We start from the raw sequence: 26743 nt of genomic DNA, 5'->3' as shown, positions 1-26743 counted from the left end.
GTATTCTTGTGTTAGTTTTTATGGAGATGTTTAATTCTTCTACGCCATTACACGTGTACGATATTATGCGGCTCATTCCTCATTATTATTTGACTTGTATTAATATAATTATAAGTAATCTTGTTTTATTCGAAGATAAAACAAATCAGATACGAGATATATCGTTTTCTAGATATATCTCGTATCAAAATATAATTCTCAAAATATTGAAGTTTTATGATTTTGTTATCATTATTGAATATCCACAAAGAACGCTATTGCAGCGTCTTAACGGTCGGGACGCGAATTGTTGACGAATCGTGCAGGGAAGGCGGTCGTGGAAACTGGATAGCTTCCTACCTCGAAGTACACCGTAGTGGTGAGAACAAGAAGCTTGAAGAGGATAGGGATAATGTGGGCGAGTTGGACAACGTGGATGAGGACAAAGAGGAGAGAACGAGAGAGAGAGAGCCGAGGATAGAAACGAATGATAAGGATGGAGACGGATGTAGGTAGATGTAGAAATCAGGATGGAGGCAGAGGTAGGCATGTGTGACGAAGGAAAGAGGGGACGAAGAGACGGCGGGCAAGAGAATGGAGAGAATGAGAGAAGAGGGATAGATGTGCACGTAACGTGACGGACGTCGCCTGAAAGCTCGTCCGAGAGAGCGTCATGACGGCGTCGTCGCCGTTGGGGTTGATTGTCGCAGATCTTATTATCCCCCCCCTTGTTCTAAGGAAGCTACGGCCGCAAGTTCGTACGTGTGTACGTGTGTGCGCCCGTACACGCGCTCGCGCACGTGTACACGCGTGTATGTGTTGCGCGAGCAAAGGGTAGGTCGCTGGAGGAGGGTGGGCATTCCCCTTCGGCCTCCCCCACTGGGCCCCCCGCCACCCCCTTCAGCCCCAGGCTAACCTTGTTAGCGCTAATGACGGACTCTGCCGCGAGATGCGCGCGAGCCAAGGCAGGGACGTATATCTCGTGATCCTTGTGGGGTGTTCGAAGTTAAAGATGGCGGTGCTTGATGGCGGTGCTTGACCCTTGAGATATCTCGGGATACAATTGTGAAATTACATTCCTTTTTCCTTCTGTATAACAATAAAAAAATAGTCGAAAACATTTTAAAAAATCTATTTTGAAAATTGATCGAAATTTCTTAAACTTTTCTGTATAAATTAAATTGATCTATAAGTGTGTAAAGAGGCTTAGAAATAGAATATTAATATAAAATATATTGGATTCTGAAAAATTCGTATTATTGGTATATTCCAGACTGTGTTATAGTAATTTTTCTACATACAGTTATAAAAGAAAGAAATTAAATTTTATGTTGTATTAGGATAATTGTGTGATATGCAAATTGCGAAATCTGCGTTTACCTTTAATGGAAATTCCAAACTATCATGTTGAAGTAATAAATCCTCGTAAATCCTGTTTTGTTACCAAACACGTTTCATTACCAACATTACCACAGATCATCGACAGCATCAAAACTTTCACGTATTTTTAGACAGGGACTACGTTCGAAAGATGCTAGAAAATCTCTAATTCGAGAAAAAAACAAAAAGAGAGAGAAAGAGGGAAAGAGTGAGAGCGAGAGAGGGAACGTGAGGGACTCTCGAAGCAACCCTCGACGGCCCCCAAAATCCATTAGACCGGAAAACGAGGTAGAATCGTAGAACGCAATGGCGTCTAGAAACAAACGACGGCCGATAGGAGTGAACAAGCAGTGAATCACCCAAGCACTTGTTTACCAAGAGAATCAGGGATTCAGGGATGCCGTTCTCCGACTCTTGGAATCCAGCCCCATCGCGCTCGTCCCCCTTTCCCCCCTCTGTCCTCGACCCCTCCGCCGCTCATCCATCGGCCCACCGCTCCCCACACCATCAACTTTGCCATCAGCTCACCACCACGTCGTATGGGATCTCCCGAAGGCGGATGGAGTAGCTCTTCGCATACGTAGACACGCGCCGTATCTCAGAGCGTGTGAAAGAGAGACGGAGGTGGCGACAGAGCGAGGCGGAGCACGAGAATGACGGAGAAGGAGGGCGCGGTGGGAGGGAAAGTTACGTAGACACAGAAGCGGCACTAGAATCGCTAAATGTAATTCGGTTAAAAGGGTTTTAGCAATACAATGCATATAAACATGAGTGCCCCACCCCCGTCGTCGCCACGTCCTTCCGAATTGCCTCCCTTTCGCCTGCACGTTGTCTTCGAAATCCTCTCCCGCGACGACTCTCGACTTCCTTCTCGATGAGGACGAGCTTCCGTTACGAGATACGAGCGAAATCAGCTAACTGAGGTTTAACGTTCGCCAAATGAACGCCGGTGAGAGCCTCGCTGCGAGATCTGGCGATATGATTTTTTTAAAGATTAAATCCATTTCTCAGAAGCTGAAAGCATGAAAGAATTTCTTTCGAATATTTTAATAATAAAAAAGGACACGATATCTTTTAATCGTAGGATGCGTAAGAGAAATATTACGTAATTCTTTCATCCTTTTGGAATTCAATCAAATTTTTTCGAACTTACTCGAACTCATTCAAATTATACATAAGTTATACATTTTCACTGCATACAAGTTTAGCAATGATAAAATTAACAATATTCTCAATCATTGATATTTTGAGCATTTATCTAGTTTTAACTTGAGATATCTCTCGATTAATCATAACTTCTGTATGCAAGATTATATAAGAGAATAATAGACCAATTTTGCGTGTTGAAGATTAATAATTAATCTGCGGTATCGAGCATATATAGCAATCTCGACTTAGGATAAAGCGAAAAAGCAAAAATACCGTGACACAACGAGTTATCCCCGATTGAGATCGATCTATGTACACCCAAAATATTGGCTGCACACGTGACTACGCGTAAATGCGTTTTTCACTAAATCTCCGCTCGCGCGAATAAATCTCCGCGTGCCGGAAGAAGGGAACGCGCGGAGAACGCGAAACGAGATTGGCCGTTATGGTAATTCTCTCAGCGTCACGTTAACGCGCCTTCGTGTGCTTTCTCGGGTCGGCGGCATATTTCTCGAAAAAAACTTTACGGCCATTTCCTTTTTCCGCCACACCGCGCCGTGGCGTAAACGGAGATGTGGCGCCATGCCAGAACGTTTTCGAGATCGTCCTGCCCGCCCGTCCGGGCAATCCCGGATTTTTCCTCGCAAATAATCACGCCCGGCAAGACTCGCTCGAGCTGCTCCCGCCGCGGATTTTCTCACGAGTGAAAGATAAAGACGAAAAATTGAAATAGTATATGACAAACGGGGGTGGGGGAAGAACTTGGCAATCGAATCAGTAATAGGAACGAGGAATCGACTGACGAATCTGCGCGACAGCGAAATTACGAGGAAAATATACGTATAAGCGAGAAAACTCGAACGCAGAAGAGCATTCATGGTACAATCTTGATAATGTTTGACGATCAAATTTAGCTCGAATGATTTCTTCAATTCGCGAATAAAAAATGCTGTAAAAATCACCTAAGATATCTAAATTGAAACTTTATTTATATCTATATACATATACATCTTCTTTTCAAGAAATTAATTTTATTGTTTGATATACTTGTAGTAGATATACTATATACAAAAGTATAACAAAATAACAACATGTATATATATATTATTATTTGTACTTATATTTTTTTTCTCTTTCTTTTCATATCTCTTTTTCACTGAATCTCTCAATTTATCACTACATCTAATGCTCTTCGATTTTTACGCGATGGCTTTCGAGCTCGGAAAAAGGGAATGGCAGCGCGGGGGAATGCAGCAAGTAGTGACATCGATCCGCATTCGTCAAATACGACTTTACCTCCTTCTTGCGCCGTTTCGCCGAGTGATGACGTTTTCCGAATGAGCGGCTCTCCGCCGCCGGATCCCGCGGAATGTCGCGGAATTCGTAACTGGGGATTAGCATGTCATAAATACTGATGGCGCAGCGCGGCGCTACTCCTTCGGGTGCCTTTCGAAACACGCCATTCGGTTCTCCATCGAGTACCCACCAGTCAGGCCCGTTCGGGGGTGGTTATCCGCCGGGGGATGAAGCTTCTCATTTACAAGCCATATACCAATCAGCGGCCATCATGCAAATAACATGAGACCCGGCTCCCTCGCACACGCGGCTGAATACGAGCGGATCTGAGCATTTATTGTTCGAAATGCAAAGTAAAATCTGATATTGCGGTCGTGACGGATTTTTCGGTTGATTTACCAGTTTAGTTGATTTTTAATAAGAAAAAATAAATTTTGTACATTGAAATAAACTGTCTTCAAATAATTTTTGAGTAAATGCATGTCAAATCAAATAATGTATCAAATAACGTATGACACTTTAAAGAATAGATATAAATATTTATCTATTCTAGATAATTGTGATAGATTTATTCGTCTAAAAATAAATATAACTGATATAAGAAAATATTTAATCCTACGGAATTGCTATCGCCAAAAAACTGGTTCTTCTAAAAATTGTCGAAAAACGCATAATTTTTAATCAAAATTACATAATTCTAGCATGAGTAATTAATATTTCCAGATCGAATGTGTGGCACTGGCCATACATATAGCTGCCGAAATAAATAAATATCCACTTAAAGTTACAATAGCGTTAAAAATAAACGCCTGTTAGGAGAAAATGATATTCATGGAGAAAGAAGAACGCAGCGACTTTGCTCGATTTCATAATTTATTTAGGAACTTCTCGCGATATTATCATACCGTGTATTTGCATCGCATTCACTAACTTAGAATCTATGCGGATAATATTTACACTCACATCGTAAATACATGCTTCTCGCTCGCACGCGCACTCGTATGGGACAATGCTCGAGTAACGCCTGTACCTCTGGACAGGAACGATCCTACCCGTCCTGTTTTCTCTTTACACCGTTTATATTAACAACGTCGCGATTCCAGCGTCTGCCTGGCGTCTCTTCTATCTTACAAGCCGAGCGAACACAGAATAAATAGTATCTAGTCATGTCTATATACACGATGAATTTAGATTAAATGGCATCCGTCTCGAGGCTTCATAGATCCCGAAGGTAGATCTTCGCTGTCACATATGCGTCGGTAAATCGCACGATCACGGCGCGTAGATCTTCCAGTTGTTGCATGCTCGAAACGCGATTATTGTCCGCCTTCTCTCCGGCAGGCAATAAAACGATAATTCGATTATAAAACCAATATCCCGCTGGTTTTGAGCAAGACGCTTCTCCTAGAATCAGCAGTGACACTTGTGTATCTAATAACCGTGTTATTAACAAGCGAGGTATCGTTAATGATCGTGTTCGTGAATATCGTCTCGTTCGCACTTATTTACATCAGAATTTTTGATATAGTAAATTATAGAGGTGAGATATATACACACACGAGAGATCGACTGTTTTTTGGTAGAAAACTGTGTTCAACAATAAGCAGAGACCGAAATTCATTGAGATCGATGCACGCGAAAATAATTTCCACGTTCGTTCGTGACAATGGATAGATGGGCGCAAGCTGATGCACTTACCGACGAAAAATCAGTATTATGTCGGTTTCAATCTCTGATAGTAAGTCATAACAACTTTTACTGTCACGATCGACTATCAAAATTATGTCGCAATCGATAGTAAAGCGGGATACTTTTGCTTCTCACTATAAAAAGTATCTATACAGGAACAATCACGCAGTCAAATTAACAAGCAGAACTTAGTTTTATTAATCGAATCTTTAGATTCGCACTTGACTCTGAAATAATCGTTTCTCTGAACAACTCAATTTTCCAAGAAACAATCAGTTTAGTGATAATTTACATCTTTTTAACCGTTAGGGGACCAACAATTAATTTTCTTTTAACATGTTAAGAGAAATATTTCTTTTTCGTATATTCTGTGTTTGCTTCCTAATTAAATTAATAATATTTAAATAAAATATAGTTAAATAAAATATATCTATACATGTTCCAAAATAATTATGTATAAAATAAAATGAGCGGCAGAAACGTCTGTGTACGTTCGCGAATATTGTTTTTTCTTCGCGCATTTTCGAAAAATGTTGGTCCCCCAAGAGTTAAATGCCTCCGTTGCTCTTTTAGACCACATAAGGCCGATACAAAGGTTCCTGGAGGTCCGTTCCAGTTCTCTGACTTTCCTGGAGCGTTCCTCTAGATTCCTCCGGTGTTCCAGGTGCATTCACGCTGACGTCACTTCCAGTGTCCCTATCGGCACTCCTCGCGCTTCCGGCTTCCTCGACCTTTCCGCTCGCACGAGCCTCCTGCTGCGCCTTCTTACTGCGTTTCCATTTCATTCGACGATTTTGAAACCAGATCTTCACCTGCAATGAGAGTATACCGTGTAATTATTCGCGGCGAGTCGACACCGTGTAAATTTGGTAAAATTTCACGACGCGAGGAGAGATTAGAGGAATTATATGCGTAGCGATAAGCGATTTCGGGGAACTAACAACTATCGCGCGCGATATTTGATAAAATATTTCGGCACTTATCTCGCATTTAATTTTAGATAATTACGAAATACTATTCGCGAAAAAAGAATTTGTCGCAATGTTGCAATGAATTTATATTACAAGTATGATATGATAAAATGTATATAACATTATTTAAACGCGAAGCAATAAGGAAAAATAAGAGCTGTCAAATTTGTTTATTTTAATCGTGACTAATAAATTACACGTGGAGATATAAAAATAATTCTTATAATATTAATCGCAATGCAAGTTTTCAACAAGCATCGAGTTGTTACGTCACAAGTCATTTCTTTTTATCTTATATGAAATCAAAGTATCGGCCATTCTGTATAATAAATTTCGAAATTAAAAAACAAATAGTAGTCCTTTGAGTATTTCAGACTTCCTATGCTCCAGATATTAAACAATTAAAACTCATTCGTGGATACGTTCGCGAATTGAAAGATTTTTCTAATTTGATTTCAATTTCGCGTCGATAATAGCTGCAAAGGCGCTAATTATAAGAATTGACGAGTTGTCGGTGGTGATTGTCTTCGATCCGCGCCCGATTTAATTTGGCGAATGCGTGCTCTATAAGCGCGGGCAACGTCACGTGAGCCACCCCGCGAGACGCAGTAAATCAGGTAGACAGATACAGGGACTCGATTTTTCCTCCCCAATCGTAAGAAAACGATGTAAATCTTTCGGACAACATATCATGCGCCCGGGCCAATCCCCTCCAGACACACCAACCGTATTATATCTTTACCCTCCGTGTAGGAGCGCGGCTTTCTCATACGAATACGAATGGAAGAATCTGTGAACGTTTCGCCGAATTCTTGCTACTCGAAGAATCTTGCGTGGTGACAAGATTATATATACATATAAAATCCTAATCGCGCCACAGTAAAGCACACCTCAGTGAAGACAATCTTTTTCATGATTGTTATACATTTCACATATGTTCACATATGAATTCAAACAAAATATTTGTTTGTGATAAAACTTTAGGTTCGTGAATAAAAAAAGAAAATAGTTTAACATTATAATACAATTTGAAGATTAAAAGTGTGTTTGCGATGAAAATATTTATTTCTCTTGAAATATAGGGTTTTGCATTAAAACAGCGGGTGTGCCATTGCTTATCGATCAGCTGGATGATTCGATAGACGAAACGACAGGGACTTACGTAAATCATTCGCGTCGCGTTAACAAATAATTCGGAGCGCGAGGTAAACAAGCGCGGGGGGATTGAATTTGAAGGAAGGGGGGAGAGGAAAGGCGGGCGAGAAGGTACGAATTGTAGGTGCGAGCGAGTCAGTCGAAAAAATGGATCGAGAGATGGGGGGAGGGGGGGGGGGGAGAAAAAGCGACGCTCGCGAAAATAAATATTTGTTATATCGCCGATAAACCGACGAACGATTTAAAGAGCGAGCGAGCGAGTGAGAAAGAGAACAAATAAATCGCGTTGTAAATTATCTCGCGAGCCGAAATTAATCGACATCTTGTACATGGGAAACCGAACGACGGTGAATCATGGGATTCCGAGAGCGTTCGATCTACGATACGATCTTAATTGCGATTGCGCTAATTGGCCGAAGATATTTTTCTCACTGATGAATTGATGATCATCGATGCGTATATATAGATCTTGCGTGTTATTACGACGATTACGATCGCGATTTCGACAATTGAACCGTGAATTTCGGACTTTAAACTAATTAATTCGGCGAGCAGGAAATCGTTGCCATTGTCGCAATAACGTCGAATCAATTTGGTAAGAATCCAAAGGGAAACAATTGTGCGGAAAACATAAAGGAATGCATAACTCGTCGAAAAATATGCTTATATCACAAGAAATGGTCGAACTGCTATATTTCGTGAATTTTCATGTTAAATGATTTGGCAATAACATTTACGTGCGATAACTTTTACGAATACGTGACGTCTCCATACAAGTGTCCACGTCCCTAAAAAATTACTTGACTTGATAATGACAAAAATTGCAATGTAGAGAGATTTATTGGGGAGCTGTACAGCTTTCGCCCTTTTCAAATAAACGCGTTCTTCGTCGGGCGTCGCGACGCTCGCGTTTCGTCGTGATGCTCGCGCTTGGACGGTAAATCGCCGGTAATCGCGTTTCTGCAAGCGCGGAACTCAGACGTGAAACGGGTAACAGGCCCCGGGAAAGGAGGAGGACGAGGAAGGCCGAGGCGGAGGCGAGGAGCGAGGCGGAATCGGTAAAATATCGAAACAAATCAGCGACTGAGCCCGCCATAACTCAGACTTTCACGTCTGTTTGCCGAGCGATCCGTCAGGGCTCGTAAGCTTCGGAGTTATGTTTAAGTTGTTGAACTATGCGAGAGAGGATTCGCGTGCACACGTCGGGCGTCGGATGGAGGTATAGGGCGGGCCGGATTATACGAAGGGATTTTCTCTCTTTTCGAGGGTCTTCTTTTTCCCCCCTCCCGAGTGCTCATCGCGCTCCCCCGTGACCTCGCGAATTTCCATTTTCGCGCTATTTACCGGTTGACGTCGCTCAACTCCTCACGGGGCCGACTCTCGACGCTAACTTAACGCCAACTCGATTCTAACTTTGTCTCCCTCGTCCCTCCTCCTGGGAAATTATCGATTCGATTTCTTAACGATTTCCGCGAGCGATTCCGTATCAATCGGATATATAATTATGCAAAGATACCTCTCCCGAGTGAGGAAATAGATTTTATGTAAAATAACACCCAGTCTTTTTAACTTTACATAGCAGTTTTGATGAAAACTGTTACAATGCTAAACGACAACAAAATTATAACGGAATTCTCATCGGGTTTCGCTATTTGGTGCTCTTCGAGATTTCTATAGTATGGACGATGTCGATAAAAGCCATTTTATTGCATGTTTTATCGCGGATCTCGTATTACGGGTGATTCACGATTCGCATTTTCTTCTTTCTGCTCAGACGTGAGTAATAAAAATTGCTAATCGCGATACTTATCGTACGAGAGATGATTCACGGTCGTTTATTGAATTGGGCCGTTATTGAATTTGGGATATCGAGGAAGGTAATGCGCAATTCAACATCATTATCTCGATTTACCTGCGTTTCCGTGAGCATCAGCGACGTCGCGACCTCGAACCTCTTCGGTCTGCTGAGGTACTTGTTCTGTCGGAATTGCTTCTCCAATTCGAGGAGCTGCTGGGACGTAAAGGCGGTCCTAGGCCTCCTAGTTTTGCCCAGCAATGCATGTTGTGCCGCGCAACCTATTACAAGAAAATATTTTGTTTAAGAAATATTTTTTGTAACTTATAATGGTACTGTAATAATAGTGTTATTATGTTAACTCGAACAACAATATTTGCTCATGAGCCATTAAATTAAAAAACTCAATAATTAAGATACGTGAAATAAATCATATAAAACTGCGAACAAATATATTTCTGACGTCGTGTTGATTTTTGAATAACAAAAACTTTTAATTAAAAATATTGCTTTATTAAATTTGTTTGTATCCGATAAAAGTCGCAAATTAAATGCGATTTTAGTCCGGCAAAATTCGGAGAACAAAAATGATTCATTATTGCGATCCGGACGATCCAATAAAAATCATCGAATGCTAATGCAATTATCGTGAGTGTAAATCCCTATGGATTACGGGGGATGATTTGGGGTTAGACGATAGGGGTGGAAAGCCGCCCCTGCAATTAGCCCCGTGAATGACTCTTGGTCAGGGGAGAATTGCCGACTTATAACACCATAGGCGTAGGACGCCGTGGAGTCTGACGAAATGATCGACGTAATCATGATAGAATTGCTATTGATCAATGTGTGATGAATGCGATACGATTGTATATATATTCACATTAATTATTTATCCAGAACTTCTAAATATGATTATTATGTATTAATAACTAAATGCGTGAAATTTACTATTCTTACAATTAGTAATTTTTTAAAAAATAATATAAATTGCAATTAAGTTAAATTACTGCGATTACCTTTCTAATGCAAAATAAATTAATAAATAAAATTTGAGATATATCAAAATTTGAGAAATAAATCAGCTTTATACATTTGAAAGAATCGTTGAATAAAATTGTTTGAAATGACACGTTTGGGGCGAAATCATTAAAATGCAATTCTTGTAAAAATTTAGTTTGCAGAATATTTTCTGATCCAAGGTTTCGAACTTCAGCGGGTACGTGAGAGACGCCGTTATTTTTGTCACCGCGATGCCACGTGTTTTTGTTGTTGCCGAGCGCTATGTCCACCGGGTTTCCACGATTAGCAGGGAGGTGGGCCTTGCGTCACTGGCTTAAGCACCCTCGTAACTTAACTAGCAAGTGCGTGACCGGCTGTCAGTGTTTGTACACATGGCGGCATTTAGTCGAGCGCATTCGGATTACCGGTCGACGCGTGATTCACTATAAGCTGCGTACGAGCAGGTACGCACGTTCTCGCTCTTCCTCAAAGAGAGACCCGCGTATTTCGATATGGGGCCGCGCGATTTCACGCCTGGTACACAAATAAGCGGCAGTTTTGATATTTCGATGTCGTATTATCGGTCTTTCACACAGCGGGGCGTAATATGTATTTTCGCGAATTTAACACGCGCAATTCAAGCATCAGGAAAAGAGTAATAATATGTAATATGTATCAGAGAAACATCTAATTAAATATAAAATTATATAAGTAATATTAGATTAATAATATAATACATTAGAATAATATATCTTTGTGTGCATGGGCAATTTAAAATTTCGTTTAGTTTAAATTCGAATAAGATATGGTTCAAGTGATTTTACTAAATTCTTACTGTCCACATTTACCCAAATTTGACCTCTCATTTTGCATTTATCAAGTATAATTATAAAAGCGCTACGTGTTGTTGTTTAATGATTGTTACGAATTTAAAAAAAATACACGCGGGACATTTTTGACGATTGTTCACGGGAGCAAGCGCGTCACGCGCGAGGGACGAGAGACTACATTTGATAGCTGTTAGTATTTAGACTGTAGCACATTTATTGGGTTATTTATCGTTGGACAAAGTGGAGTTCGGCCCCCCTCTTCCCTGCTGGGCACATATGGCCTGACCGATGATTTCCCTCCCCGCTGATTCGTGACAATTATTATTTGCGCCATTGCGCTCCTCGCCCGTTCCGTCATGATTTATTTTTATGTCCTTTTTTTCAATTTCATCGTCCGGACACACCGTGTACTCGGTATCCATTAGATTCTCTTGACACGCTTGCATATCATACGGTATTATAAATTACCGAATTTTTTCACATTGGTTTATCTATCGCAACTTTGTTAATCTTCGAGATAAAGCAATTTTGTAGCTGCTCAACTTTATTACGATTGACATGTGATTACATTAATTCTACAATCAATCATAAAATTTTAATCTGCAATCACTTTTGGTCAACGTGATCAAAAGGTCGAGAGGACTGAGATAAGGTTCGGGCATCTATATTCCTCACAGTATTTTCCCGATTAATTTCAGACGATAATGATAATGTATCAGTAATAACAGTAATCGGCGCGAATTTCATTGTTGGGATTCGTGAACGTGGATGTGAATTGATTGTGATTAAAATAAAAAAGTTATGACTAATTATCGTACGACGAAAATATAGAGCGCGCGATCGCTTTTATATATCTGCACTTTTATATATAAATTTATATTCTACGTTTAATTATCTCGGCTCTTTTTGAAGACATGTTGTAGAAACTTTTGAGGAAGAGCTAGAACCGTATTAATTATATTATAAAATTCTGAAAATAACAAGGCCGTTAATTTTATCGAGACCGTAACATTTTAACCCGCTAAAGACAAAAACGCAACGTGATCGAGTTCTGACATTTAAGGGTCGCATCCATTCTCCTTTAAAAGTTTAAGAAGCGAGAGGAGCGGTCGGATAAATAGCCGTCATAAATTATCGAACCCTTCGTCGCCAAATTGGCCGGCTCGCGATAATTATTCATTGAGCCACCGGCGCATTACTCGGCGTTATAAGCGCACCAAAGAAATTCGTCTGCCGCGATCGAGGGGGTTGGTTACTGACATACGGTACATACCCTTCTATCATCAGGGGTGTCGCGTTAACTATAGCGCTAACTAACTGCAAACAATCCCCTCGTAGCCTAATAAATAAACGCAATGCGATGTACCGTGCAATCACGAAGTCGATAAAGATAATCGAGGAGTAAAATGATATCGATAAATATATGATATAAAATAGAAACCAACACATTTAATAAAATTTAGCAATAAAAATTGTAAAAAAGTTGAAAAATATATATCATAAATTACCGAAGAATGTTCAACGAGCAATACATCTTTTTTTCATTATTTACCTCCAAAATAAAAATTGGACGATTGCCCCATTTTAAATAGCATTAATTTTTATAAATAATTGCCATAATTAATTTCTGCAATCCTTTACGATACATTTGCGCTTGAATTGCCCTAATTTCATTGACACGCGGAGAATGCGCCGTGTCCCGCTAAATTGATCATTTGGCACATTGCACGTCGATCGGGAAATGCGCAAACTGGTGACAGATGTCGGTAAACATGAGAAGGGAGACTTTATCGAGTGGACAATCACCATTCGCGCTCTTATATCGAATAGAGGGACGGGAGGGGGCTTTTATCATGATAATTTAATTTATTTGGGGTCCCATCGGCCGCTTCATGCCGGGCCACCCTTAAATGGTGCCGATCATCGCGGCGGTAAACACCACCTATTATCTGTACTTAAAGCGCCTGCTCTCTCTTTCTCTCTTTCTCTTTTCGTCGTACCGTCTCGTCCCCCGGAAGTTTATCCCCCGAAAAATTACATTTTACCGGTCGCATGAATATCCTTGCGTCGCAATGAGGGATGGTGATGCGGTAGGTATCGTAGCGAACTTTGCTTTTCGTCGTTAAAAGATATAGATATATAATGGAGACGAGCCAGTATTTTTCTATAATTTTATAAAGTCAATAAGAAATCAGTTTTCATATCAATTATATTTTTAAGTTAATTATAATAATTTATAATCAGCAAATAAAATACACGATGACTTTCTATAATACGTTTATTATTTTACAGTCTTTTTGTAATGTATTGATTTTTTAGGCATAACGATTTAAAATCCGGAACAAGATCATTGTTATATTTTGAGCGATTATTATGAAATACTTACGAAATTAATTATCCGCATGTAACTCTTCGTTCCACTGAGCCGAGATCGGATCTCGTGCGACTTTTTTTTAGGGTCGGCGAATCGCACGGTATCTCGGACTAACGAGTAACTACCCTCGTTAACTCCCGGGCGAAAGGTACGCTTAATTAAAACTGATTACTCGATCCGAGCTCCCGCAGGAACTTCACCTTCGTTTTTAGTCCTTTTTGCGTCGGTCGCCGGAATGTTGGCGCGTTACCGAATGACCCGAATGCTTCGCGTCACGATGGAAAAGTATCGCAACATATTCCCCGTAGTAAAATAATTATTTTATATATTATATACATTTTATATAGAAATACTATTCTGCTATATACAATTATAATATAGGTATACTTCCTTATTTTGAATATATCTTATATCGCAATTAATAATTAAATTAAACTTTTTACCAAATTTTCTGTTGCTAAAAGTAATTACAAAAATATTTATTAACTATTAAAAATAAAAATAAAAAAATTCATTTTTTAAATAAACCTAGTCTCTCCGTATTTTTTCCACATTGCTTACGAGATGCACGTATAAATAATTAGAGAGAATCTGATTGCATCTGGAATAATTATAGCAAAAGAAAACAGTTTGCGTATGACAAAAATAATATATTACAGAAAACCGATCCTTGTGCTAATTTGCGATAATAAAATCATGAGAAAAGTTGAGATCAATTTTTTCGCGTGCGCATAGCACTCGGCGTAGCATGAAATTCGATTTCGGGATTCATCATAATGATAGCAATTAAAAAAATGGGGTAAAAATGTATAGGAACAAGATAGACTTGTTTGTGCTTTTTGTCATTGAATTAGAAATCTCATTTTAATTAAAGATCCTTTCGTTAGATTTTTCATCGGAAATAGTGCACGGCTCGTCTTTTACTCGGAGGTGCATCGATCCTGTCCTCGCTCCGCTGTCACGAGTACATAGCTCCCGCGGACGCGGCTCTACGCCTACGTAGCAGCCGAAAATGGCCTCCCTCTAATGGGCAGCAATTACCCAATAGCGAATTGCAAATTGGAATTAGCGTCCTAAATCGGCGTGTATACCTCTAACTGTGCCGCTGTACCCTCCGTCGCTCGGTCCGGCTAGCACCGCGCGCGCTCGTCGTCTCGAGGGGGATGGAACAGGGGAAGACGGGGGGCGGATAGCGCGGGGGAGAAAGTGGTGGGAAGGCGAGCGAAGGGGTTGGTAACGTCGATTTGGTAACTTCGTCGGTGGTGCGTTCTCTCAGCTTTTGCTCCCGCGTCCGTGCTGTAGCTATGTCCGTATGTATTTGCGCGTGTATGTGTATGCGTGCGTACGGAAGAGCGTAATGGTGTGTTTATCTCTGTGTATATGTGTGTGGGGGGTATCGTGCGCGTGTGTGTGCGTCGCCGGCAAGCCCCGCCCGCGGTCCCCGGAGCCCCTTTGCCGTGTCCCGCCCCCCGAATTATCTGCCCCTCAGATCCGAGCTAAACGAATCTAGGCGAGTAACGTCGCTATCCGCCGTCTCGCCACCCCCTCGCCGTCCGACGGCCACCCCCGACGTGCCGGGGATGATCGTAGATGGGAATGGAGCCGGACGAGCGCGTAAGCGAAAGGAAGAGAGAGAGAGATAGAGAGATAGAGAGATAGAGTAGGAAGGAAAGAGAGGAGACGGTGATAGGAAAGAGTGAGAAAAAGGAAAGAGAGAAGGAAAAGTTGGGCAAGTTTTACCAGGCTATTTTCCTTACCCGAAATGGCTGAATTTAATCCCGAACTCGGGCTCGCGAACTCGCCACAAATCACGCCATAAACATCCGCGATGTTACTTCTTATTCTTGCCTCGTGCACCGGATGCTCGCCCGATTCGCCATCTTCTTCCGCGTCTCCAGACACACGCAAGTTTGGTTCTAATTGAGACGTCGCGTTGCGCCGCGCCGCGCGCCGTCGAGTGTTCGGTGAATACAGTTTTAACACTTAGCTAATTATGCAACAGTGATTTTTACAAGATAAATTTGTAATTTTTATTGTTAGAATCTCGATCTCGATTGCCACTTAATTTTGATTGCAGATTAATTCAAAACCGATCGCTTTCTTCAGAACCTCTGATTCGTCTGTAGCGTAATTGACTCCCGATTGTAATACTGTAGCTCTCATTACTGCAGTACGTTACATGTTACATTAATGGATACTTTTTTTTACCGTCGAAAAACATTTTATCATGCTACGTCGAGATGTAAAATTCGGTTTTTATTCTCGGTGATGGCAAAGGGTCAAAGGCGTTTTGCGGCCGAAAGGAGTTCGACCGTACGCGTCACGTATCCGGCAGCTATCCGATGCGCGTACGCACGTGCATATATACACGTACACGAACGTGGCGCACGCATATTCGCGTACACGTAGCTATGCGAATAGTATTACCGACAAGACCGGTATATAGACACGGGATGGCGCGTTTGAGCGAGCGCGCGGGATGTTACACATCGGGTAACCAAGATCTGTTTGCTTGCGGACGGCCAAACTAGCTAGCAGCTAATTCAGAAACGCCATTACCACCTATACGCTTATAGGCGGATCTGATGCCGCCGCCGCTGCCGCTGCCGCCGCCGCCACCGGCTTCCGGTGTATATACCCGCGCGTATATACACTCCGTGCGTGCGTGCGGTGGTGAGCGAGCAAGCGAGCGCATCGGTTTACTCTCTCCCGCTTCTGACTATCCGCGCTCGGCCGTCCATGCTCTCTCTGCCGCGCGTCGAGCTTTAATTTCGAACTCCGTTCCGGAAACAACATCGACATCAGTTCGTAGTTGCGACCCCGAGGTCGAACGAGAAGTCAATCGCTAACGACGCTGATTCGCCCGACGCCGACTTGTCGCTTTCGGAGCGCTGTCGTATGTTAGCGAGGGTTGTTGAAACCGCTACCATTACGATGAATTCGATTTCCGACGCTACACGCACAGAGGAGAGAATGAGCCCTCGATTTAATTTACCGCGATCTCGTTCTTACGAATAAACGTGGATATTGTTTTCCCGTTAAATATCAATTTTTTTTGCTATACAAAGTTTCTTTCTAGATGCTGCAATAATTTTATATGCGTTGAAAAGATAAGTATGTTTGTCAGAAAAATAATTTTTATTGACTTTATTAATCAACGAATATTTTTGTAATCAAAATGTAATTAATACACACAGTAGCAGTAGAAAAATTCCAAAATAATTAATAAAAATTGTACTTTTTTTTCTTCAAGCTACTTTTAATTTCTGTGTTATAATTCATGGAATATAATTATTTTTTTGCGATTTCTTTCACTGCAAATTTGTAATATCAATTTTAGAGAATGATTAGATAATACATATACTATACATCAATATATAAATCAATGCATTAATCTTGGATAGTACGTGCTTTGTGCCCTTCTTTCCCTTTATTTCTTATCGAACTTTCTTATCGCGTAATTTTAAATGAATACTCGATTAAATCTCCCTGGAAGTAGATAACGTGGCGATAACCCGCGTGCAATCAGCCACGTAAACCTAGCTATCTGGAACACCATAAGCGCTGCGGTCGAATTAATAGGAATGCTGTAAATTCCGAACAAATAAGATTAATCCCCCGCAATCGCCATATGTTAGAGTATAGAATATAAATGGTGGCAGTACGACCCAGTAAGAGCTGATAGAAGCTTCTTCCGTTATCCACACAATTCAACTAGTTCGCTTTAGCATTCTTTTTTAAACTCCCTTGTTATCACACGGTTAATTACATCGTACGTTACGTTTTTATTACATTATTTTTATTACATCGTAATATAACATACAGCGCACTATCTTATTAGTGTAATATTTTCGTAATTATTGCAGTATATTATTGTGTGATATTGTACAGCCATAGTTTTGTAAAAGGCAAAATATACAAAGCGGCTGGGCCAGCGGCTTCCGTTCGCGGGTCTCCGACGGAAACGCGAAATTGGCCGTTTAAACGGACTATAAGTCCGCGGAGTTGCCATGGGAACGGTATGGTGACGGCGGTGGCAGAGCATGCCGGGACGTGGGAGGCTGCGAAGGGGATGAATAGACGGATGAATGACGCACAATTAACTAATTAAATCATCCGCCAACCCCTCGCGCGCGCGCTCTCTGTCTCCCGAGTATCATCCCCCTTTTGTTGGTAGAGTTTCCGCCGCCATCTCCTCGCCATTGTTTCTCCCCGTTCGTATGGACGGCGGGATCGGTTCGAAAAAAAAAAGAGAGAGAGACAGAGAGAAAGGAGGAAAAAAAAACGAGATTCCGGCCGTATCGTCACGCCGGCCGCTACCCTCACGGTTCGTCAAGTCGATTTAAGCCAAATTGTCGATCGAACTGTCCGTAAAGAAACGAATCCTCCTTAATTGCGGTTCCTCGAGGGAAGGAACTTCTGTTTTCCTCGACCGAACAATGTCGATTTGGTGAAAATTTGGTTCACTCAATAAAATATACCGCGAGACACGAATATTCAATTGACTGATAACGGAACGGTTGAATAGAACGCTGGTCCGGATTTATTTCGAGAAAAACGTGGTCCATTATAGATGAAATATTATCCTCCATCCCCCGCGAGACTTTATTTGAAGGAAAAAATTAATATCGCAAAATGAACTTGAACATATTTTTTTATATCAATAAAGGAAAGAATGAGAAATTTTATTTTATGATGAATAAGTACGCGAAAACTAACCGTTGTTTTATACCTACTGCTATATTGTTTTATGTTATTAATACGATGTTCATAGAAGTTGAATTTCCTTGGAATTTATTTCATTGTCTTTTGGTGGCTATTTAATTCTCTGCAAATACAACTGATTGTATGTAAAAATAGAAACATACGCCACGCTTAGCAAACGCCATAAAAACGGCCAAATTACAGTATTCATTTTCAAGATATTTAATTTCACTTTGCAATATCCTGCCGTGGCGCTAAAAGGAAATGGCAATGCTGCTTTTTCTTCGACGCCCTTCGGTAAATAAAACCACCCTTAATTTCGTTTGTGCCTTCTACTAAGAACCCTCCCATTAACTTGAAAAAATATCTTCACAGACCATCGGCCATTAGAGAGGAATTTGTAACTCGATTTACATTTACATAGGAGAAAGATTTCCCGATAAATGAAAAAAATGTGCATATATGGCAAATACTGTCACTGTAGTATTTTTTCACACAAAAATGATAGAATTTAATTAAAAACTATTTGGCGTGCTTGTTTACATGTATTTAATCTTCGTATTAAATTCAGTAATTCAGTATTCGTATGCCTTTAAAATAATGTAACCAGCAGTATTGCGAGATAAGAAGCGCTCAGACGCATGAAATAATAGAAGAATGAAATAATAGTCAGCGTGGAAATTTTGCATTTCCATAATCGGCAAATTAAACATACGCCGTCATTAAATCATTGGCATTAAAATATGTAAAACAACGGTGAAAATAAAAATTACGTGTTAGCAGTTTTATCGTACGCGAGATTTATTGCGCCCTCCACGATTATTTATATATTTGCCGTTGATATCGGTACCTGCAATTAATATCGTTAAAACGCTTAAGGATTTTCTCAGCGCGCGCGTTTCGCGTAAAAAGGCCATAAATTCGCGATGAATAATTTATTCCTTCCTGGCGGGGGGACAGTAATTATTACAATTGTTACTTCAACTCGCGCGAGCGATTAATCATCGCTGGCGTGCCTATATGACGCGCACCATCGGAAAATCGATGACGTTTCGCACGCTAATCCAAAAGCCAATTATCGACTACTGTCGATCATTGCTGATTGACGCATGCACATGTGCCAACTGAAAAAAAAAACATCCGAACTGTCACATAGATACGCCAGTGCGTAGTGAAAAATGTGAATACGCCTTTGCGAACGACGTGTAGTTTACATAATATTAATTTATTTCATTAACGCAGACTTTCCTGATGCAATTTTATTAAATACATATATGGGAACGAAACTTAGACTTAATTCTGTTTTATGTCATTACTTCTTAAGAAAGAGTAGAATATTTATATTTTTGCATTCTTAGGTAACTTATTGCAAGTCGTGGAATAATAATTATGAGGATGTTTGCTAAATATATTGAATTTTTATGGATTGCAAGTAATTTTTATGTAACATTAAACACATCTATTCGAAGAAAGAATTTATTTTTTAATATAATTATCTCTTATAAATTCTAGAATGCATATAAAATGAGTTTCTGAGATCTTAATTTTTTCTCAATATTTCTCATGCTTTCTATCAAATCGTTTTCTTCGTCGAGATGATGTTCGAAACTTTAAACTAGTTTTCAGCATCCGATCAAAGTTTCTTAAAATGACTTTTCGGTTATTTTAGTTCAACCCTTTATTTACCAACTTATATCATTACGAGAGACAACGTATTCCGAAATTAAATAATTTGTCTCTAAGATGTTCGCGCCTAGTATAATTCCAGTAATACAAGCGTTATAATAACGACGATGTTTTGCCGTTTCAATGGCCATTCCATTCGGCGGCGGCAATCGATGGCCGCAGAATCGCGCTAATTAGAGCGGTCGCGGTGCAGGCCATCCATTCGTAACGCGATATGGATAACTACCTAGCAGCGGCGGACGGTGACGTGAGGTTTGGGGGTGCGGTGGGCGGCGGCGGTGCCGTTCGGGCACCGGGGTACATCGTGCAATACGCGGGCCCCGACACGTGCACACACCCCGCTTATAACGCGCTAGTTAAATTTCGATACGCCGTTACGCGCGGCACGGGATAGATGAAACATGGTGTTGTCGTTGCGTCGCCGCGCGCGGGCATAACGCGCGACAAATATTCCGCAAATAAAAGCTCGCATCATCCCCCTCACCGTCCGCGCTCTCATTCCCTCCCCCGTCACCCTTCCTTCCCTCCGTGTTATTTACAAAACGTCGCGCGGGGGTGGTCCGCGCGGCCGCCGGCAATTTTTAACAAGTCGAGCCGTGTACCGACGATGGCCTCCAACGAGCATGCCACGCGGGGGGGGGGGGGGTGGCAGCGGCAGGGGCACATTCGATGTATTCGACGCGCGTTTTATTTCGTGCCACGCGCGCGCACACGCATTTGTGCTCTCTCTCTCTGTCTCTCTCTCCCTCATTCTTTTTTTGCGTTTTCCCTTTTTTGCGCTTGTTTTACGCTACCGCTCGATTTTTTTCGCCTTTTTTGGTCGACGCTGGATTGCTCGGCAACTACCAATCAGGATCATCTGACAGGAAATACCCCGCGCACCCGTCACCGTTCGCCACTTGTGTCCGCGGCGTTCCCGGGTCCCCGCCGCCACTCCGCCTCTCATTTCTGCTTCCCTTCCTCCGTCCCGGGGTATCCGCCGCCGCCGCCATCGCCATACGTTCACTGACCAATTTGTTCGATAAAAGCCCTCGACTGATTGGCCTGACAACGCGGCCACGGCTCTTTTTTCCGAGCGCGAAATTTACCGTGGTAACCAGACTCCTTGTTGCACACCCCTTCCTCCCTCAAGCCCTTGCCTTTTACCTTCCAAATTTCTTCGTCGCCACTTGGTGTCATCCCTCTCTCCTACCTTCTCTCTTTTCCTTCTTCGAATTTCTAAGACGGTTTCTGTGATTCGTGGAAAGGTTTGCGAATTAGTTGGCAGCGATGCAGTTCGTCGGTCTCGTGAATAAAGGTTTTGTAGGCAAACGGCGACTGAACGAATGCACTTCCTCATTTTTCAGGAACAATTGCGAAAGTTTAATTAAAAACTGGCGAAATTTATTAGATGAAATGCTATTCAAGAGAATCAATACAAAAATTTCCGAAAAATTTTAGTTGAAAATATTAGCTGACTCCCTGAAAGATTAAAGGAAATTTATTTCCTATAATAAAATTATCTTTCTGATAGAAAAGGAACATAATTGTTGGACATAATCTTCTATCCAAAATAAAGAAAATAAAAAATTTTGAACGATTGATATCTTATATTTCGTAATATTTGTACGTTATTTTACGTTAAGTTTTTTGAAGATAATTTCAAAAATCTATGTTTGAAGAGAACCGCGAGCATGCGAGCGTCACATCGCCGTTATCGAGATCGTAAAATTTGTGTGGTCGGCCAATATGGTCTAGTGGAGCGGTACATTAGACACGTAAACATGTACTATCTGCTCATCGCAGCGGCAATCTGTCTTTCGACGTTGCCTCTCACTTTCGAGTTAATAGCTGGTAATAGCTGTCGAGAGCTAACATAACACAACCTCCCACGCATGAGTTACCGTCAATCGACGATATCGCCTGACGATCCACTCACCCACGCGAGGAATTTCGATTTTGCGCAATACGCGTCTCCCGCGGATTCCCCGACGAGGATTCCCCGACGAGGAAGCTTATTGTTAGTTACTTCCTTTTTCTGTCATGAAAATTGACTGCAAGTCATTTATCATGCATGCTCGACATTTCGTTGATTGTCAAGCGATAAATTAAATTCTCATTAAAATAAATCCTAATCGAAATACACGGAAAAATATATAAAGATTCCTTTACCTGTTCGCGAAGTTTAATCGCAGACGTTATCTAATGTAATAAGGAAATAGATAATTAAGAATTGCTGTAAATTCTTATTAGAAAATTCATGATTTCAAATTTGATTTTAAACATTATTTTAAATCGAATTCGCTTACGTCTATTCTCGTGCTATCTCGCGCGCTATTTGTTGCAGATCCGCAGTCGGCGATAAAGTCGCAATCAACGTGTTTTTTTTTCTGGGATCGGCACCGCTAGCATCACTGTCGGCTTAGGAAAGAGCGATTTACGAGGATTGTTATCGACTTTAACGACCGTTATCGGCTATACTCGCAAATTATTATCGAATCATTAATTTATCAAGCATTGAAACAAGATTAATGGTTTTAACGTGAAGGTCGAGTCGTCTTTTGCAATAGCATTTTGCAGTATTTGCGATTTTATTCTGGATTATGATAAAAATCCGCGCGACTTTTATCATAATCCGGAAATCATCAGAATTCGGGATTTCCACTTTAAAAAATTAATTGCACACTGTTTTCGCGTTTACCTTGTAAATAATTAATATATAACGCTTGAAGCCATCATATCGCACAAAGAAACGAGGAATTGTATTTTTTGTTTTAATTTTGAAATATAAAAAGCTTACAGAAATTCTTTATATAAAATGCTTAAAAATCTTTAAAATTATTTTATTGATATTTTTATAAAATAAAAGAATTTAAAATTTTCTGCCACGTTGCGCGCAATAATTAGATCATTATTTAAAATACATGATTTATCATTATTGATATATATCGTTAAATTACACTTTCTTTTTACACTATTCCACTTAAAAGCTCATATGAATGATATCTTATCATAAAATAGGGGATTTCAATTTGCGTCGCTTTTTATAGCAATGATAATTATTGTGATTTTCATCAGATATCGCGCGATTAATTGCTTGTATCGTTCTTCGGCGCGGCAATCATTATGATATATTCAATTAATTACAAGCATCAGCAGTGATCGATAATCTCAATTTGATGGACATGATTTATGCTTTTGTTATTAGACAGTGATGTAATTCAGAATATTATTTTTGCCACATTAGGCTTATAATTCACGCAGCTGTACATTATTACACATATGCATCTTCTAAAATCTCTTATTATTTATTAATAAAAATTATTAAATTATTTAAAAATTTCAAACAACTAAAATACGTAAATTAATTTTTATTATAATCAATATCGTCAAAAATTTTATCAATATCATCTTCAATATTATCTTTATTAGACATGGATTTAGATATGCTTTTTTTTACAAATAAAATTTATGAAACGGTATCTCAAGGTTTCTTCAACATAATACTTTTTTCATTTTCGCGAAATACATTTCTCTTTTCTGTATTTCCCATATTATTAAAAGCTACAACGATTCGTTTATGCGCAAACATCAAACTATCCGAAACAGCCATTGTAATTAATTAGATTAATTGCATCTACTCACCGGCCAGATCCGCGGGAAGTCTCGGGTATAACATGCCGGTCCGGGCGAACCACTCGAGCTGGAGTGGATGGATGTGATGCTGCTGAGGATGAGGCCCTCCAGATTGGGGATGGCCGACCGGCTGACCCTCCTTGTGTATCGAGTGGAAGGCGCTGCCGCCGGCCGGATGATAGTACAATCCTCCGGGATGGATGAGTGGCCCCGCGGGATGCAGTAGGAGGCCCTGATTCTGCCTGACCACCGCCGCGCCCACGCCGTAGGGCCCGGACGCGAGGCTCTGATGGCTCAGCACCCCGTTACTGGACGGATCCTCCGAGCCGGGAGATATCGGAGGGCTGGAAGCGGGACTGCGACTCGCGTTACTCCCGGGACTGGCGCTTCCGGTTCGCGTCGGGTCCACGTCGACCGACGTGTCGTCCTCGACGTTCTCGAGCCGGTCGTTCCGATAGTTGCTGGTCCCCGTTTCGGGCCTGAACTGGCCCCTTTGGACCGGCACGCCGGAATCGCTGGAATGGAGGCCGAGAACGGTCCCGCGATTGGAGGAGTGTCTCTCTCGTGCTTCCAGACTCGGCGAATCGGATTCGTGATGCTGAACGAAAGGATTTAGAGAATTTCTCAAGGCGGTTCTTTGATCTCCGGAGCATCTTATGGCGGTGGGGGATTCCCGTTCCTGAATGCCACCGAGATTCAGGCCATCAGATTGGACACCGTGATTTCTGGAGAACGATTTCTGTCGATCGGCCGACGATTGTTCTATTTCATTCTGCTTCGTAGCGCGACCCAGAAGCGCATCGATGCAGAAAGACGTTTTGCCAATGGAGCTATTGTGCTGATTGGACGAGCTGAGGATGTAATTTTGCGGCGAAGACGTCCTCCCGGGAGAGCTTTCCGACTCGCGGCAACGACTCGTCGCTATTCCGTCGCTAAAACATTTCCTGGAAGAGTTTTCCGAATCCTGGAAGAAAACAGGCCCCGAGTGGTCTTTCGGGAAACGTTTACTTCCGGCATCCTCGTGATATCTGATTACTCTATCTTCCACGTCCGGCGATCTGGCACCCACGAAACGCACTTCCTCGAGCGATCTCACTCGGCTGTCCAGCGGCGATCTGGCATCCTCCGATCTGGGCGAAGATCCGGGATCCTGAAGTCTCTGTTGAAGGCTGTAGAGATGTCGCGGATGCTGATGCAAGTCTTCTGAGACCATCTGCGCGTTGTAATGCATAGCTGCCATGTCCTGCGACCACTGTAGATTTTTAACACATACTTTCTGGTGAGATTATGTCCTTGCAATGTCAACACTATTGGATTCCAACCGAATCTAGGTGTCACTTGAGCAATATAACGATCCCTGCCTCTGACACTGACTCAAACGAATTGTATATAACAATGTCTAAAAGATCAATGACGTCTTGATCTGATTGATACCAAGATGACCCTCAAAATCAACACTTGACGCAAATTAATTCTAGTTACAATGAAGTTTTCATCCGATTGATGATTGTAATTCCTTAAACCGATCGATTATAGGTGATCTAGCGATGGTGGTGTACCTGCGTAAATCTCTCAGCGACGTTTCGCACAGTTTCGAACGTCATTACGTGGACGTGTCATCGGAACGATTGTTAATTGATCCATAGCTCGGTCAGCCGCACTTGGTGGATCGATAATCGTTCCTCGCAACCGATCGATTTCGCGATTATACGAGTCACGATCTTCACACGAAGCCGACGACCACGAGCAAGCGGCTCGGCGTCGCGTCGCAAAGTGACGTCGCGAGTGACCGCGTGTCCGACGAAAAAGCTTCTCCCACTAGAATAGAATCGCTGCAACTGGCTTTTGACTACGCCCACCGCGGGTCGGGCGTGTCCGAGCTACACACCCACAGATCCTTCGGCGGGGGTGAGATACAGCGAGGTACTTCCGCCGAGTGCAACGGGGATAGCGATGCCACCCTCGATGCTTCCCCCTCGACCAATCAGAGCTTGCGTGAAGGATCGGCGCGAGAGAGGTACAGAGAGAGACGCACGAAGCTTCTCCACGTGATCGTGGAGGTCTGAAGGAGAGGCAAATAGGCGTGAAAATGTGGCGAGGGTGCGAGCGGATGGACGATTCCGCGGTGTCTTCTTAGGGATTCTTGGTGTCCGCGCGCGGCGGGTATCAAGACGGTATTGTAATCGATATTATCGCGTCATTAATTTAACTCAAGTCCGATAGCCATCTATCGTGGCTGATTCGTGAGACTGTTCAGTTTAAACAAGATGGTGAAATCGGCCGAGTTAGACATTTTATTTCCTTCCGTAATTTTCTTTTATTAACATAAACCGTGAGACACGAAAGTTCGTGAGAATTATTTTCTAGTCTGCTGTCACCGAATTTGTCTTAACGTCTTTCGCAATATTATAAGAAAAATGGAATGAGATAGAAACTGAGGTTCTGGATTACGAGGGAACAAATTATCCGTGAACCTCATATTGGAAACTGATATATTTCTTTTATTCAATCAAACTTCTTTCTCGATTGAAATGTCTTCTAGAAGCTTAACTTTTGGAATTATTTGAGTAACTTCTTCCAAGATCGAGGTGACCCGCTTTCTTATATCGCAAGTTTCCTCCTTTTATGAACTATAGTATCGGATTATCGCGGTTTTCCTTCTGTCGCGTTCATCCTTTGATTTTCGATGTTGACTAATTTTATATTGATTAATTTTATACATATTTATAAAATAAATATTTATCTCGTAAAGAATAAATATCCGAATATAAGATTTTTAAAGATTACACAGATATGCATTTATAATCAAAATATTTCTTATCGTGGCGATGGTCGCGAGTCATTGGGATTAATTATAGCGCACATCTGATTATCTGAAAAATGTGTAATCAGATATATGCGTATTAGTGGACATCCGTTCAGATAACATCGTGCAATGAAGTATTATATCAATAATACGTGTCGCGTTATCGGGTACCTAATAGTCACCTAATAGGTATCACACCCCGTTTGCGCGTAATCGTTCCCCTTATCGACTGTTTCCCGTATCAGTTGAACGAATATTTGGTTATCAGTGGGGTGACAACGCATCTAACGCTCAGAAATATTTCTTCCAAGTTCA

General features: G+C 41.4%; 1 protein-coding gene and 1 long non-coding RNA gene across 2 annotated transcripts in view; one reads left to right on the top strand and one right to left on the bottom strand.

Annotated features, from left to right (window-relative positions):
* LOC139787437 (uncharacterized) overlaps nt 1-26743 on the top strand; it is a 128498-nt gene that overhangs the window by 15877 nt on the left and 85878 nt on the right. The gene's annotated exons all lie outside the window — the stretch shown is intronic.
* On the bottom strand, nt 4662-25440 carry Exex (motor neuron and pancreas homeobox extra-extra). The gene is made up of 4 exons (XM_071726127.1): nt 25182-25440; nt 23632-24874; nt 9532-9695; nt 4662-6305 (listed from the first exon to the last, which is right to left on the bottom strand). Exons 1-4 carry the CDS (start codon nt 25224-25226, stop codon nt 6063-6065), a joined length of 1695 nt encoding a protein of 564 aa, XP_071582228.1. The 5' UTR covers nt 25227-25440; the 3' UTR covers nt 4662-6062.

Source organism: Temnothorax nylanderi, unplaced genomic scaffold, assembly GCF_030848795.1.
Source record: "Temnothorax nylanderi isolate EJ_2023f unplaced genomic scaffold, tnyl_v1.0 TNYL_tig0001_pilon, whole genome shotgun sequence".
Classification (NCBI taxonomy): domain Eukaryota; kingdom Metazoa; phylum Arthropoda; class Insecta; order Hymenoptera; family Formicidae; genus Temnothorax; species Temnothorax nylanderi.
The sequence above is the reverse complement of the archived record's forward strand: the minus strand, read 5'-3'. Positions and strand labels throughout refer to the sequence as shown.

Bases quoted from the DNA above. Each gene is read 5' to 3' on its own strand.
- Exex (XM_071726127.1), bottom strand. From the start codon at position 25,226: ATGACGTTCGAAACTGTGCGAAACGTCGCTGAGAGATTTACGCAG. The intron at 24,875-25,181 runs GTACACCACCAT...AAAAATCTACAG, and splicing joins TCGCTGAGAGATTTACGCAG to TGGTCGCAGGACATGGCAGC. The intron at 6,306-9,531 runs GTAAATCGAGAT...CTCTCATTGCAG, and splicing joins TGATGCTCACGGAAACGCAG to GTGAAGATCTGGTTTCAAAA.